Source organism: Hippoglossus stenolepis, chromosome 17 (genome assembly GCF_022539355.2).
Source record: "Hippoglossus stenolepis isolate QCI-W04-F060 chromosome 17, HSTE1.2, whole genome shotgun sequence".
In the NCBI taxonomy this organism is placed as follows: domain Eukaryota; kingdom Metazoa; phylum Chordata; class Actinopteri; order Pleuronectiformes; family Pleuronectidae; genus Hippoglossus; species Hippoglossus stenolepis.
Window position 1 is genome coordinate 12,555,733 of NC_061499.1, and position 16,195 is coordinate 12,571,927.

At 40.2% G+C, this 16,195-nt stretch overlaps 1 protein-coding gene and 1 long non-coding RNA gene across 2 annotated transcripts in view; one reads left to right on the forward strand and one right to left on the reverse strand.

The window, feature by feature from the left end:
- Positions 1-187: 187 nt before the first annotated feature.
- LOC124855026 overlaps positions 188-16,195 on the forward strand; it is a 72,089-nt gene continuing 56,081 nt past the window's right edge. Inside the window, exon 1 of the long non-coding RNA XR_007034964.1 lies at positions 188-663. This is a non-coding gene — a long non-coding RNA (uncharacterized LOC124855026). The remainder of the gene's footprint in view (positions 664-16,195) is intronic.
- Positions 9,941-16,195, reverse strand: part of calcr (calcitonin receptor) — a 55,758-nt gene continuing 49,503 nt past the window's right edge. Inside the window, exons 19-22 of the mRNA XM_035182999.2 lie at positions 16,094-16,160; positions 15,786-16,004; positions 15,148-15,189; positions 9,941-11,660 (exon numbers count right to left, since the gene is read on the reverse strand). Of these exons, the coding sequence (XP_035038890.1) occupies positions 11,439-11,660; positions 15,148-15,189; positions 15,786-16,004; positions 16,094-16,160 (550 nt within the window). The 3' untranslated portion in view covers positions 9,941-11,438. The remainder of the gene's footprint in view (positions 11,661-15,147; positions 15,190-15,785; positions 16,005-16,093; positions 16,161-16,195) is intronic.

Sequence of the window (16,195 nt, forward strand, 5' to 3'; positions counted from 1 at the left end):
AATCGAATAGGGAACAAAATTCAAAAGTTAAAAAACAAAAAAACATTTCAAAGCATGAAGTGAGGCTGCAGTAGCCATTGTTTGCATGTTTCAGTAATTGTAACAGAAAAGCATCCGATTGGAAGATATAAACAGGCGTCAGGGGGCCTCCGGCCTGTAGGGGGCGTCCAAACCCCCAGCAACTGTGGCCCCATCCTTGCTTTGCTTATTTATTTATTTATTTAAAATAATATCAAACAAATGCATCATCCTCATGTGTTGAAATGAAAACAAAGAATGCGGACTTACTTTGTTTGCTGATAAGAATTATAACTAATAACTTCCACGGCTGAAACTTCTGCAGTCTTCAGGTGTGTGTCGTGATGACGACGTCAGCTCAGGTGTTCACCGCTAAACTTTTGCGTCAATGCCGCAAACCGGTAAAAAGACGCTTGTTGAAAACAGCGCAATAAACAAACGACGGCGCAACGGAGGAATGCTAGCGTTAGCAAAGCGCCCGGAGAGGAGGATGCTAACATGCTAGTGGAGGAGGAAGGTGCTAATGTTGCTAACGTTAGCCGAGCATCAGCGAGAGCCGGAGACAGACCGACACACACCTGCTCCACTGACCCGCCCTCACTGAAGCCTCACACCGGCCCACAGAGCACAGACACCCGCTGACAGGTGAGTCATCGGCTCAGCAGCCACACAAGTTATCTGTACTTATTTTTAAAATACTTAACCTATTAGGTTACTTTTATGTTAGGGTCTGTTTATTGTTCATATGGATAGACATAGATATTCTTTATTAAGGCTTCCTAGTTTATGAACAAATTGGTGTGTTGTGTGTCCTTCTGCAATGTGTTGCATGGCTGCTGTGTTGAGTACATATTGTATATCTGTAGAGTAAATATGACCATACTTGTCATCTGCATCTTTTAACATCTTTATCTCGTGCTCCTGCTCCTGTATCAGAGGAAGGTCGTGCTCAGTGTTGAATACTGTGTTTTGTTGCTTTGTGTTGCTTGCATGGCATATAAGCTTAAATGCTGTTATTGTGTTGTTTTCCTACTTTTCAGTATGGTAACATGTGACAGGTGAAATATATTATCATGTATTACATGTTATACGGTGAATTGTATGAATTGATCACTGTGTGTGTGTGTGTGTGTGTGTGTGTGTGTGTGTGTGTGGAGGTGGTGCAACATGTGCTTGTTTTCGTCAGTTCCACACTGTGGACTTGTGATGATACTGTTGCTGCTGACCCAGGAAGCTGTTGTTGTTATCACGTGGTGTAAATCCTGTATGGTGGCATAAATCTACATGTGTGTTGATATTGTCCTTCAGGTCGAGATCATAGCCTGTCAGTGTGGATCCTGAATAAGATCCAAGTGTTTCAAGTGACGCGTGCAAATAGCCTCCACGTGAGAACCTATGATTCTCTTGAATAATAATCTGGTCTTGCATAAGCGTGTTTAAAGTGTTGAAATGCTACAAACAAAGTTTCACTGCAAGATGGTCCTAGCAGAGGCTGGTAACATTTGGATGTAATTTTCAACACTTTCTTCATTGTGGAAAATGAAAAGACTGCATCAAAACTCAGCGCTGGGAAGGGAGGAGATGAGAGGAAAAGAGAGAGAGAGAGATTAGAGAGGAAGAGCCCATGCCCTCAACCCCCCCATCATCTTGGCTTCCTCCAATGTAAAATTTTGTATTATTCAATTTTAGTTTTTTTTCCTTGTTTAGTAACGGCAGGAACGGCATTACAATCCCCATTCCTGTGAATTTGTAAATCGCAAGATGTCAGAGGCCAAAAATATCTGAAACCACAGTTTAAATCTTTACGATGTGATTAAACAGCTTATTATTATTATTATTTTATCCACCGTGTAAAATCTTCATCTTAGAAGTAACTACTTCCCCCAAGGGAAGAAATCTCACTCTGAGTTGAACTCAAAAGTTGGCGAGACTTTCTTTTTCAAGTGTTCTCCCTTCAGAGTTCAGATAACAGCTTTTACACCAGCATAAAGGAAACCAGCCAAAAGGGTCAGCACACCAAAGTGTGTTTGAACCACACCAAACAAGTCGGGTGGTGTAAAAAAACACCAAGTCTTTGATCTAAATGTATTCAATTCCTTTTATATTATATGTTGTATTTATTGTGTTTATCCGTGCAAGGAATATGTAAAGTAGGTTTTCAAAAGTGCAACACAAATGCCTTCCGTCTTTAGACTTGTACTTGTATAAACAAGAAATACGACTTGTGGAAGGATATCAATCTCCCCTCCCTTTTCGAAACGCCTCAGAAAACTGTACGTCTTCAACCCTCACTTACCCTCATTCACACTGCAGGGATAGTAAAACTGAAATAAGTTAGTGCTTCGCCTGCTGTGCTGGGACCCCTCGTAAAATGCTTTGAATACTGTGGAAAATCTGAGTGTACAGCAGTTGGATGAAAGGGAAATGTTGGCTGTTAACCCGGTGTTTAACAAGGCTCTGTGGGCCCTTAACTTTGAGCACTTCGGGTTTTTTTGGCCATGTCACTGTAAGCTCTGTATGTCAACGAATGACAACACCGGAGCACATCCCTGAATTTGCACAGTGCATGTTGAAATTTGTAGCTCAGGGGTAATAGATGCTGAATTTCAGCAGCGTAGGATCGTAGGAGTTTTGGAGTCTGGTGAATTTTTTTTTCTCCTGCCCAGATATTCAGTTTTGCTAACTGTAATAACCCTGTTGTTTAATGTAGCTTCACTCAGTCGTATTGTGATAGAATTCGGTTGACAGCCTGGTCTAAGAGGTAGATGACCTTTTTGGATAAACTCAACAGGAGGTGTGATTAAATTTAACTCTCTCCTTCAGTTTGATTTTACATCAAATGGTTCTCAAGCCTTGAAACCAGACTCATAACACAGAAAAAAGCTGCAGTCCTGCATGGCTTTTGAGACGATTGAGCATTTCCCATCACCTGAGTTTTTACTTCCTGTATTTTAAGGATAAAGAGAGATATGCAGACGAATCAAACTTTAAACAATGTCAGCAGGGAATATGTTTGCTAATTTCTCAAACACTGCCTGTACACAAGCAGCAAAACAAGTAAACCTGTGCCGAAGTGTTCTGCTTTCCTAGGATCTAGAAAATTGCGTTGTTTGTGTCTGTGTAATTATCGTCTCCCTGTGAGTGATTGCATTTTTTTGCTGTCACGAGTGAAAATATCTGGCAGAAATAACTCGCACGGAAACAAAGAACAAAGCAAAGCTTTTATTCGAGACTTGAGTTTAAGCTCCGAATGAAAGAAGGATAGAAATAAATTGTTTCATAGAAAAGCCTCTCCACTGCCATAGCATGTCTATCAAGGGCCCTGATAATTAATTTTTTGCCTCACAAATCTCATTAGTGCATAATGAGGGAACAAGTCCTATTAGAACGACATGAGTGAGACTGTTATCATCTAAGATGTATTATAGGCCCTGGGCAGAGTGACAGGTTCACCTCTGCTTTCAGGACAACTTCTCACTATCAGATTTTGTTGGACCTCGGCTGTGATTCAACAGATATCTACTGGTTCTTATCAGGCTTTTCATTAAGAGATGATCGGATACCATCAAGAGATACTGCGTAACGATCCGATACCAGTGGATTTTAGAAAATACTACATACTTTAACAGCTGGATGCTACTAATCCTGTAGGAAGTAATGATTGTGTTCATTGTTGAATGACAAAACAAATACATACAGAGAATGAATGCCATAGAACTTCTTTTATTTTCTAGTTTGGCACCCGTAACAAAAATTTAACACAAATATAGAAATACAGGAATACACAACACCCCTTGAAACTGAATTCTTGCATCTGGTGTATGTCACTGTTTCACTTGTGGGACTTTCCAGTATGAAATATTGCCAAATTGCTGATATGTTTGCTACACTACCAGTAATCACTTGTCTTTGTCACTCTAAAAACAGGCACTTGCCAGTAGCAGTGCAGCACAACTGCTGTTTTGGAGCGACAAAAAAGAAGCGATTACTTGGAAAAGAAGCTTGCAGTTTTATTTGGGTGGACAAATAAACTTTAGACACGTTGTATCGGAGCAGTACTTAGATTTGCATATTCTCTAATGCGCGGTTTTTTGGCAGTATCGCAGGCATTTTGGATGCTGGTATCAGTATCGGAGCATCCCTGTGTTTATTTTAACAGCATGACATGAGTTGTGTAGTGAGGTCAGAAGCTGCATTATGAGTGTCATGGCAGATGAATCTTCTTTCATCCCTGGAAAGTTGGAAAATATTATTTTTGCAAATGCCCCCTCTCTCCGGCTTTCTCGTTTTTGCGACTCTACAAATTACAGGCTCCAGCAATGCCTCGGGTCTCTCATTCCCCCGCTCCTCTACAAAATAAGATACTATGATGAATGTGGCAGTAAATATCATTACACAAGTAGATCAGTGGTCTGCTTCAGGGCATTGCTTTGGCACTTACGCTGCTAATATCAAAGAGTTTTATATCAAGAGGGTTTACATAATTATCATGCAGCCGGCATTGTCATCCAATAATACATCAAAGGGTATGAAAAAGCAAAACTCCTCATAGATCTTAATTTACGAGTGTTGAATTGTTAATTTCATTAGGTAATTTCTACTCCACTCGCTCTATATACACTTGTGGCGGATGCTAATTTCCTGAAGAGGCAAACACCATCACGTACAATTTTTAGAAATCCAATAAAAATCTTGATTGTTCTGGGCTTTGTGAATAAATTGACCAGGCCTTTAAAATGTGGAGCGCATTATGTTGAAAACAGCACGCAGATGACATGATAGTCCCTGAAATTAGTTAATACTTCTGGGGATGATGTGCCAATCATGAACTAATTAGACTAAATCTGATCTTTCCTGCTGAAGAATTATCATAAATTTAGCTTCTATATTTCTTCCCATGCACTTCCCCACATGTAAAGTTCCTGAGTTTAGTCACCACTGTTAAATCCCATCACAACTCTAAAGTCCTATCTCTCACGAGCAGATAGAGACACTGGCGCAGATTAGCCCCAGAGATTTCAGGGGTTTGATTTATTGTCTTTGAGGCAGTGGCATTGAACACAGTAGGGGTTCCTCTCTCACAGTATGCCGTGAATACAATAGCTGGCTCACATACTTTATACAGGCATAAGCAGGCCCATGCATCCCCATCACACACACATAAACACATGCCAAGCACTATTGTGGCCCAGATGTCCTCCTTCTCATTAGCATCTTTATAAATACTGGTTTTTTTTCAATCAAAAAGTAGTTTTTTTCCCCCCAAGTCTCTTTCCAATGTCATCTGCAATGTTGAACGTGACGTATTGAACATTTCGCCTTGTTACCTCCGCCGAGGAGATAATGTTTTCATTGCCGTTTGTTTGTTTGTCTGTCTGTCTGGGAGCAGGATTACTCAAAAACTACCCCTCCAGTAAATTTGGATGTGTTTGCATTGGCTTTCAGTGTTTGTCTTGCTCTGGAAGTGATCCTTTCTCTGCCACTATCTTTGGTATATGAATTCTGCTGTGCACTTGAGTTAGAATGAATTTTAAAATGATGTACTTACAGTTATTATTCTCTGTGTGAGTTGCCCTAAGCACACGCGTTGCTAGTAGTGTTTCTTTAAGAATGGAAATGTAGGGCAGCCTGACGGTTAATCCAACACTTCCTATACTATCTCTGCATTACCTTGAAATCGATAGACAGTACACAACAGACTGAATGGATCTTAACCTGGAAATGAACCTCGATGTTGAGCATTGTAAATCTTCACTTCACTTCACTGACATTGGGTCAAAGCACAGAGCTGCCAGCATGACTGTAGACTATTTAGTTTTCTTAGCAAAGCTGCTATTATTTGTATTGTGCAGAAAGTAAGTGTCTAGTTATGGTAGCGATAGAAACTGAAGCGATACTGCAGAATCAAGTTAGGCACATATGATTTTGTATTAAAGTGTATTACAAAGGCTGACAATTATGTTAATTACATCTGATAATTGTCCTTCTGGCAACATTTCTTTGTGAAGGTGTGATATTAGATCTTTTTTTAGCAATACAGATCTTTGGCTTCCAGTCTTCAGATGCACTATATCATTGTGTTTTTCAATAATGCAGCGAAAGGGAAAGTTGTCAGGCTAAAAATCATCTAAAAATGAGCCACATGGGTTTTATACACTTATGTTTTCAGTTTGGATTGATTCACTGGTATTTTTGATATCCTTTAAACATGTTAAAATCACAACTGGATTTAGTAATTTGTGAGCTCTAATTTATTCATAATGTATTTATTCATAATGCAGTTTCCTCTCTCTGAAACTAACGGGGTTTCTAAATATAGACCCGAGAATCTCAGTCCACATCGTGACAATCTTTGGTCTCTCAGTGCTCCAGGCAGGTTTGCTCATGAACCGTGACTGTGAGCTTGGTTGATGTGTGCTGCAGGGGCGAGAGAAGCTGGATCCAAGTAAAAAAAAAAAAAGAAAGATGAACAGATGAGCTGCTATCACACCTGGGTGAATGAAATGGACAGCAGTGTGTTGTTTTGTGTGACCGGACCAAGTTACAAAAACATGTAAAGGGATAAACACGTTTGTCCTCTATTGTTCTTGTGCCTACTGCAGCGGGGCTCAGTTGTAATGAATTTCTGGCCCCAGCAGCTGAAAATGCTCCAAGCCTTGGGTGAATGGTTCAGTGCACAGTCAGTACACCCGAGCTGGAATGAGTGGACATGAACTTAGCCCAGCGTGGGAGTGGAAAGGAAATTGACCGTCCACGACAACAGCGATCCGAGCCGTCACGTTGTCAAGTGACCTTGAAACGATCTTTGATGCACAGATGAAGATGCAGAGTAAAACCGCACACAAGAAACGCTTTCACTGTCGATTCCTGAGCTCACTCGACACGTTTGGGTTCGGCCCAGTGTGCTGTGAGACTGTCGTGTCTCGAATGCCTGAAAGAGCCAGTTGCTGACATTTTCCTGAAGTTTCCATCATGCTCACAAGATGGAGGCTGCTCAAAGAAATGCATGGGTTCCTCTAACTTTCTTTTTCTTATTGTTCCGTTGAAACTACTGAAGAAAAGACCATAACAAAAAGATCTCTGACAATTATGGAGATTTCACCCTCCTATCTGGATAAATATCTCCTCCATCTCTGCCTTGGTATGCGATACGGTTTTCATACAATTTCCGATTTTGTATTGAATATTTTCATTGAAAGAAACCTTTTGACGAAATAGGTGTAATGCTGTTGGCGGGGGACAACAAAAGAACAACAGCTCCATACACATCTAACTTCATCATCATATTATTAATATCGTATAGACTCAGAAAGGCTGTGAATATGCAGTAGTGCAGTGCCTCTCCTTCTTTCCACTTTGCCAATACGATGCAGCCGAGCCTGAAATTACATATTATACAGTGTCTGCCTATAGAAAGGCTGAAAATATTCATATAAATGAGAAGAGGTCGGCCTCGTTAGGGCGATAACAACCTTAGGGCGTGAGGATGTGAGCAGATTAATTGTGTCAGTTGATTCTGTCTTGTTGTGCAAATGCAGGGTGGAGCAGGAGCTGGTATTTGATTCGAGCTGAACCTTTAGAATAAATAGGGACTGTATGGCAGTGCCAAACTCGAGGGATCTCAAAGCAAGACACCAAATAGAGTAAGACCTCCTTTTGTTTTCACTGCACAGTCATTATACCAAAACCTCTCAACCCTGAAAGACTGACAGGAACAGTGTTGGCGAGGGAAAATGCTGCTGAATCATCAGAGAAAAGTGCAGAAATAGTCAGTAGCAAAGTTTTCGCTGGTGTAGTCAGAACTAGAACCATCCATCTCATTAAAGGATCTTAAAGCTACAGAAAGTAAAAGCACCTTTTTATATCAAATCATAAGTGCTGAAAGCTGCTTTCTCTCATCTTTTCGCCCCTTCACACCGTATGTCCCGTGCAGCTTGTTCCTCTTATTGCTTATTTGCTCAGAAAATAAAGAGCAACACCAAATAATCTTTTATGTGCGTATCCTGTAGCTAAAAGTGTTTTATGAAAAAGAAATACACTAATCACTTTGGCTTTTACAAAATGCAGTTTTTTTTTTTTTATCAGTTATGAGATGATGCCAGTCTGAGCTGAGAGGGAGGAAGAGGCAAACACAAGCCGAACTGAACGACAGAGATGTAACAAAAATAGCTGTCAAAGAGTTTCACAGTGCAAAAAATCTATTATATACACAGTATCTGCTCATATTTACATGGATATGAACATACAAAATATACAGAATCTGTCCCCCCGAACCCAACAGGATTGATAATGTCTTACAGTGTGCAACACATCCAAGGCAAATCAAGAGAAAGATGAATTTCATAGCAAAATAAATAGTATACTTTAACATTTCACATGAGAATTTGTGTAACGCACTAAAATCTACTCTGCCATCATAGGATGATGATATAATTCGCTCATATTGATTGTCACTCTCCATTTCTTCCTTGCGCGTGGCTAGCAACAGCAAATTAACTGAAATATAATATTGCAAAAGATCCAGATGTCTGTTTTATTCAAGAGGCTTCTGGGGAACTGCAAAGTGAAGCAGTTAATAAATGTTTATTAATAAACCAATGCATTAAAGTGTGATCTTGTTTTTCCTACATTCCGTGTAAATCTAAATCAGAGCCCTGTTCTACACTGTTAAAAATGGACTCGCCTCTTAGGGCCACTCTAGAGATCCATTGATATAAATTTTCAACTGTACTTCATTATTAAAATCCAAAATATCTCCTTGTACAAATCTTTAAAATCTTCAGATGAACAGTGACCAGGGATTCAACAGATCGTAGACTAACAGCACTCGAATAAAATAAAATTCAGAGAGTCAAATTAGGGCTTAGCAAATAATTGAAAAGGAAAAGTGCAGTCATTTTCTATATTTTTGTTATTGTCTAATGCAACGATAAAAAGACTAAAGTTCAAAATGAAACTCCAAATAAAGGCTCATATAAGCTGCCTTTACGTATGAAAAGAGACACGTGTGTTTCAGACGATGTAGCTGTCACTGCTCACATGCTTCTATGCGTCGTTTAATAACAAACACGGTGGAGGAGGTTGTCCCTGTGCCTGACAAAGTAACATATTGATGCCTGTAGATTTCATAGCAGCTTGAAGTCTCGCTCCAAAAAATTCAGCAAATTGTTGAAATTTCGTCCTCGTCTCTTCCGGTCATCTTTCCAACTATTGGCTACAGCGCCCCCCATGATTTCCTGTGGCAGTGCTCTGTTTCGCCTGGATTCGTAAGCTCTCATGAGACGTGTGCACAAATATGGACAAAATGAATGCAGAGCAAGGACATCGTGTCCCCGTTTACGTTTCGAACCTAAATGAGCCTTAACAAGTTACGTTAATGTTTAAAAGAAGTCTAGTAATATATTCCTCCGATTCACAGAGTTAGTTTTTGTCAAGAAGCTATTCAAAAAACATCCGTTAGCCACGCTGTTGTACTTGGTGCACATGGGTAGTATTTTAGTCCTATTTGATTCATGTTTCCTATCAACTTAATTGCCCTGCCATTTTATTTTAAACCTAAACATTGAGGTTGTCAGTATGAATAGGTTTGATGCTGTGTCAGAAACAGAACAGGGAGGTTAGAGCGTGTTTGTCATGGGATTTGTTGACTGTAACAAATATATATCATCTGTCTTTCCTTTTAAAATGTTCCCTTTGTGTGTCTTTTACAAAGAGTTGATTTAACTTTTTTTTACAGCCCTGTAAAAAAGAGAGCCCACATTTTCAGTTGAAGAGTTGAAAACAAATCACAGTAGTGAGCCAGCTGGAGGCTTTGTTTGCTATTGGCTTTGTTCTGTCGGATAATTAATATTCTTCTCTGGCTGATTTTAAATGTCTGTTATTGAATATGTGTTTAGAATCTTACTGGGCTTTTGTAGATAAATGCATGATACATCTTTTATTAGAGTTTAAAAAGAACTGACGATTTTGAAGATGTTGTGTTAGGGTTAGGAGAATTCACTGTAGTCCTTAGTTTATATTCACATTTAAATGCAGGATTCTTAACTTTCATCCTCCAAAATGACAACAAATCAACAATGACATGACATAGAAGTTATATGAATGTGTATAGGACACATTCATGTTTTTGGAAAGTGAAATGTGCCTTTATGACAACAAGAGCGTTCACCGTTTTATCTTTTCTCCTCTGTTTCTTTTGCCCTGGATGCTCATTCATACAAAATGCTACAAATTTCATGAATAAATATGCACAGAGGAAAGAATTTCACATTTTCAACAAGCAGAAGATTGATTAAAGGCATCCTGAACGTGACAAAAAGATGATCGAGAATAAGTTCAAACAGAGCAGCCTCCATGCTTGAGAGAAACTGCGTCTTTGTCAGAGTCATTGGCACAACCTATAGCATCATAGACTTATAACAGTGAAACAACTCTTGTGGCTGTTAAACATAAAGATAAACGTTTTTTTTTTCTCTCTCTATTTTTGTGTGTATGTGTGCATTTAGCTTATTTAGCGTTTCAGCCCTGTGATGTTCGGCATCGGCACAAGTACAGCAACTGCAAAACAACAAAGCAGTCGGGAGTGCAGCATCACAGGACAAACACGAAGCACGTACGGAGGAACCGGCGAGAATCAAATGTTCATAGAAAACAAAAATAAAATCTTTTCAAAACATTGAAACACTTTTCCAAATAAAACATAGTGAACATACATTATGTACACAATTCCAGAGCACAGAGTTTTTTTTTTTTTTTTATAAGGTTTGTAATACTGGTGGGTGGGTGTGTGTGTGTGTGTGTCCTTTCCGTCAGGGTACCACATCTGTGCTCATCTGGACAGTACACCTCTTCATAGCTGACCAACATACAGTACCCTTTGGTATAGGTGAGGTTTGGAAGGATTCTCCTTCACCATCAACATCATCATCATCAACACATCATAATTCATTCACCGTTTAGTCACATAACTGGTGTGATCGCTACCATTACATTCAGCTCCATCATCTCAAACAGATCCCACACGGTCCCCTCCCTGCTGTCGTCCCAGTCACAGTTATTTCCATCTCCACACCAGCACAAGCCTCCGTTACTGTGAGCGCGCTCACACAGTTAGCAGCTTTAGGAAGTGGCGCGTGTCAAAAGGGGCTCTTGTCTCGTGCCACAAGTTCTCAACATCAAAGTTCTCAAAAAAAGTCAAAGTGTCAGTTTCATAGCTTGTCCATCTCCGTCTCAATGAGTTCTTTATGTCCAGACCCGTATTTTCACCCTGGGCTGAATAAACCAGAATTAGCCTCTGAGATTTAATCACTGAGATATGGTGGGAAAACTGGATGAATTTTCCGTCCTTACTGTACATCTCTGTTTCTCTGTTGCTCTTCCTTGACTCTTCCCACTGCTACACTCTTTATCCTCAGTGTGGCTCATGCGTATGTATCCCCTGTTTTCAGCTTCTCCAGCTCGGAGTCCTCCATGTGGCGGCCGTTCAAGTATTCGCTGTTGCAGTCGTGGTTGTACATGAAGGCAGGTACCTCGCTGATGGAGGTGGCCGTGTAGGACGTGGAGCGCATCGAGCAGTGGTCCTTTCGTCTCTGACCCCACTGGGTCTTATACTGCATCCACTGTCTCTTTAGAGTTGCTTGCACCTGGACCACAACATGCACAGGAAAAGGAGAGTTTAGCGTCGTGGTGAGAATACTTGAGTTTTTGGAAGAAAGTGGCCCTAGTGTGGGAGTCAGGCTCAGTAATGTGTCATCGAAAAAGCCATTTTTTTGTTGGCTGCATCTGAATAAAAATACTCTGGCAATTTCGTCAGCCTCATTGAACCGTGTAACTGTTTACCTTTTAGGTTTTGCACACCCCTTAAACTCACTTTGTCAAAGTAACACAAAGATTCCTCCCGTTTTCCTAATTCGTTTTTTTTATCTACTGTGAACACAAAATGATGCCACTAGAGGTCTGCATGCAGTTGCATTGCAGTGGGAGTAGGACAGGGCCCACGTAAACACCATCTTGTGACAATATTAGTGCAAGCTTTAATTGTTGCAGCATGTGTGGATTCAATCACATTAACCGATGCCAGTAGGGAAATGTAAACGCCAAAGTCACATTTCCTGCAGTGTGGCCAAGCTGTGCATGTGGCCAGATCATCACCTGTTTTAAAGGGAACACGCATGTTATCATTATGGAGCTGTAAATCATGTATTTATATGTGACACATAATCTCCCACATCTGTCACTCATAGCCAACGGCTCTCAGGCTGTTTTTAAATTATCAGTGAAATATCTACAGTTTGTCCTCAGTCTGTGATTTCAGGATTGTGGAAATCATAAAAGTTTGCACCATGATTGTGCAAGAGAGGTAAATCAATGTGACATCTTTTTATCTCTGTTTTTTAATGGTTGATAGGGCTCGACTGACTTGTCAGTTGGTTGATAAGAATCGTTTGATATGAGCATTTCACAGTATTGGCATCAGCGTTTGTTTGAACCAACATAAAAACTTTGATTTTAATCTTTGATCTATTTTACTTCATATATCAGCTGATATATCATTACCAGAAATCCCTAAGATTGGAATGGGCATTGGCCTCCAAAAATTCTCATCAGTCAGCCCCTAAGTAGTTACTCCCTAAAGTGATTTGTTTTTGTTTTTACAAATTATTAATTAAACTCCCTGACACAAAATTCAACTGGCATGTATACCAAGTATACCACCAAAAATGATTAATACTTGAGGATGTCTGTACTTGAAAGAAAAATGCAGTATATATGTTTTAAGACAAATTGTATTGGCTTTCAAATCCCTCCCTAAAGATCGTTGTCCTTTCTAGAGTCGAGTAAACTTCAGACTCAAAATCAATAAATTCAAATACTTGGGCGATCTCCAGAGAATTCCCAATTTCACACACCTCATAGATGGATGATGCTACTGTCAGATGGAGCTAGTTTCCTATTGTATCCAGCCCGTTTTTTTTCCAGGCTCCAGATTCATTTGTAATGGACGTATGTTTGAGCCCAGAATGTCACTTTATTCTTTTAAGAGTATTGTATCAATTTTTGGTGGTTTTTATAAAGGTCAACTTACATGGTACTCTGGGTGCAGTTCACTCATGGAGCAATAAACCTGCTCATTGCTTATGACATTAAGTGCGTGACGTCAAACTCCATCAGGCAAAAATATTTTCACATTTAGTTTTTCAGGTCAGATCTTCTGACATCCCACCTGTACCGTATCTGAATGTCAAACACCGACTCGAATTGTTTTTTGACAGTAAATAAAAAGTTGTAACTTCTACATCTGTCGTTATTGCGGTTGTTCGCAGGTTATAAAGCATCGTGCTGCTCGTTACTTTGAAGCAGCGCCGCGGCAGTAAAAGCTGAAGGGTCACGTCAGGTGAGGAGTAAGACACAGTTTATAAACGGCTGTGTGGTTTCCAAGTCCAGCTGGAAATTGACTCTCCTTTCAAGTCCTCCCGTCGGCCTCTCTGAGTCTGTCTGCCGCCGTCTGACTGCAAGCATCCTTCACTTGGTTCAGACACATCTCAAAGCAAATAAAAAAAGATTTTCATTAAAACCCCGCGTCTGGGGTTAATGGTGTTAGCGAGACCTTTGGGCTCCGCGGACTCATTGTGTGACAGATGCTTTCAAGCTCGAGGTCGCCACAAAGCCGGGCAACGACAATACACGCTGTTCGGCTGAATTAGGGATTTTTAGCCGGTTGTTAGACTCCATGGCAGTGTGAATAGCAGAGATCAAGCAATTACTGCACCGCTATTACTCTGTGTTAAAACTAATATGCTTTTGTAAAAGTAAAAAATTAAGCAGCGGAAATATTTATACGGATAATGATGTAGTTTTGAGGTATTTATTTCCATGGGAAGAAAACAGGCCAGAGATGCATAAACAGAGCGAGAGGAGCATATTTAAATACTCAGCATGAGGTGTCTGGCACGGAGGAACTAGCCATCTACTGTGGGGTTGTGTTTGTCACATTCAGCCTGGAAAATAGGTCAGGCATTAGCTCATACACAGGCAGCAGGAGCACACCAGCATCTTCTTAAACGATGTAAACAATTTGCGAATAAACAATGCTTAGCGCGCACTGTATTCTTTAAGGGCGAGCCCAATTTTCCTGGGACACGCAGGGTCAACAAACGCACAAACTGTCACGCGGGGATGAGAGGGTCTCTTTGCTTCGCCCGCATAATGACCAATTCAGCTCCCTTAATCAGGACACGGGCTTCTGGGGCTGGGTTCAATTCTGGTTTTTGATTTCAAGGCCAAACTGCACAGACCTGCCTTGTTTGTTCAATGGCCCCATTGTGGTGTTAGGTCAGTGAGACAAACAGCTCTCATGCTGTATTTGTGATATCAAGCAAGACGTTCTACATGGAAGCTGCGCTTTGGTCTCATTATAACAATTAGTGTCATCATTTATATCATTAGATCAGTGTGCTATGTCACAGAATAAAATTATTAACATTACACTGCAAGAAAATAGCAGCTCTACTCGCGGATTTTTAAGAATATCAACTCTTGTTTAGCTAATCAGTCAATAGTGTGGAATAGATTAGTCGATCAACAGAAAACGAGCGACCACATTTCTCATAGTTAATTACTCATTAATCAAGGACAAAATGTCAAATGTCCAATGTTTACAGCATCTCAAATGTGAATATTTTTTTGTATCTGGTTTTTCCCTTTTCACCTCCACCGAGAAGGTTTTGTTTTCACCTGTGTATCTTTGTTTGTTGGTTTATTTGTTAGCAGGATTACGCAAAAAAAAACCTTTGAATACTCCACTGAAGGCCGTTTCTGTTTGTGACTATATTTAGACAATTAGTACTTTCACCTCTAAGCAGCCAGCCGAGCTCTGTCCAAAGCAACTCTAAAGGTTAATAGTTCATTCATATATTATAGGTGTCCTTGTAAATGGATTTGATTTCCTTGGGACAAAGTCAGTTAAATTATTCCTCTAAAAATATTGTATCATGAAAAAGTTACATTTTTGGGAGCATGTGTGACATTATGATTTACTTCCTTAATGACGTGTGTTCCTTTAACTGCAAATTGTGTTATTGTGTGGTGGCAGCCACATTGGTAATGTGTAAATACATGAACAGTGCTTACCTCTCCATTGAAGAAGCAGAATATTGTTGCCACCAGTAAACCCTTGAAAAAATAAGCAAAATTACACAAACTTTAAAATATACTTCTCCACTTAAATAATTAAATACTTATAAATAAAAACCAGAAGAGTATCAGGGAGCAAAGTAATCTCTTTCTAATGAATGAATAAACTGAGTGGACTGCAAATTTCATGGGCTGCTTGCCTTGTTGTTTAATAAGGTGCTTACATGGTAGTTAGATAAACTTAATGGAGTGACTAACTGGTTCCTTAAAACGAAATTCAGCAGTGAGTCACAATAATCAATCACAACCATCACGAGGCAGAGAACAAGGTCCCGTGGTTTGAAAGTTTCAACAGTGCCAAATGGCTAAATCCCACATTTGACAGGGCCCGAAAGGTATGAACAAATGAGAAAAATATGTATGTATTTCTTTTCCCCTGCATACTGTGGGTTCTGGTCCTCTAATATTTATTTGGTGTGGCAAAGACATGCAAAGTGCTTGAAACCCACAGAGAGGCAGCAGCGAAAGCAACATTCTTCTATTTGTTGCAGAGTTACCTTCGAACTGAGCCCCATACCTGACACTTTCATGGAAACCCTGATTAGTTTTGTGCCTGCCTGCAGCTAAGTACCCACCTGGTAATGCATGAGTATGTGCATGATGTACTCGTAGACCTCCCCCGCCAGCCGGTTCTCTGGCCTCCAGGGGAAAACGACAAACTGTATTCCCAGCAGGGGCACCAGGATCAGGGTGGCTCTCACCGCTTTCATGTACATGTTGGACTCTGCCCGGTGCGTGTCTCTCAATTTTGTCACCAACACTCTTATGATATTTAGTAAGAAGAAGAGGTTCACCTGAAAGATAAAAAACAAAACTGGCTAAGAAGTAAATCTTTCACCAAAATTGCAGAAATTATGCTGAGACAGAGGATGAGCAGACTTACAAGAAGCGCTGCCACTATAGGACCATGGACCGCGTAGAGCAGATGGGTTTCCACACTCATCCAACAGCTACAGAAGGAAAAACACGTCTGTCAGTGCTGTCG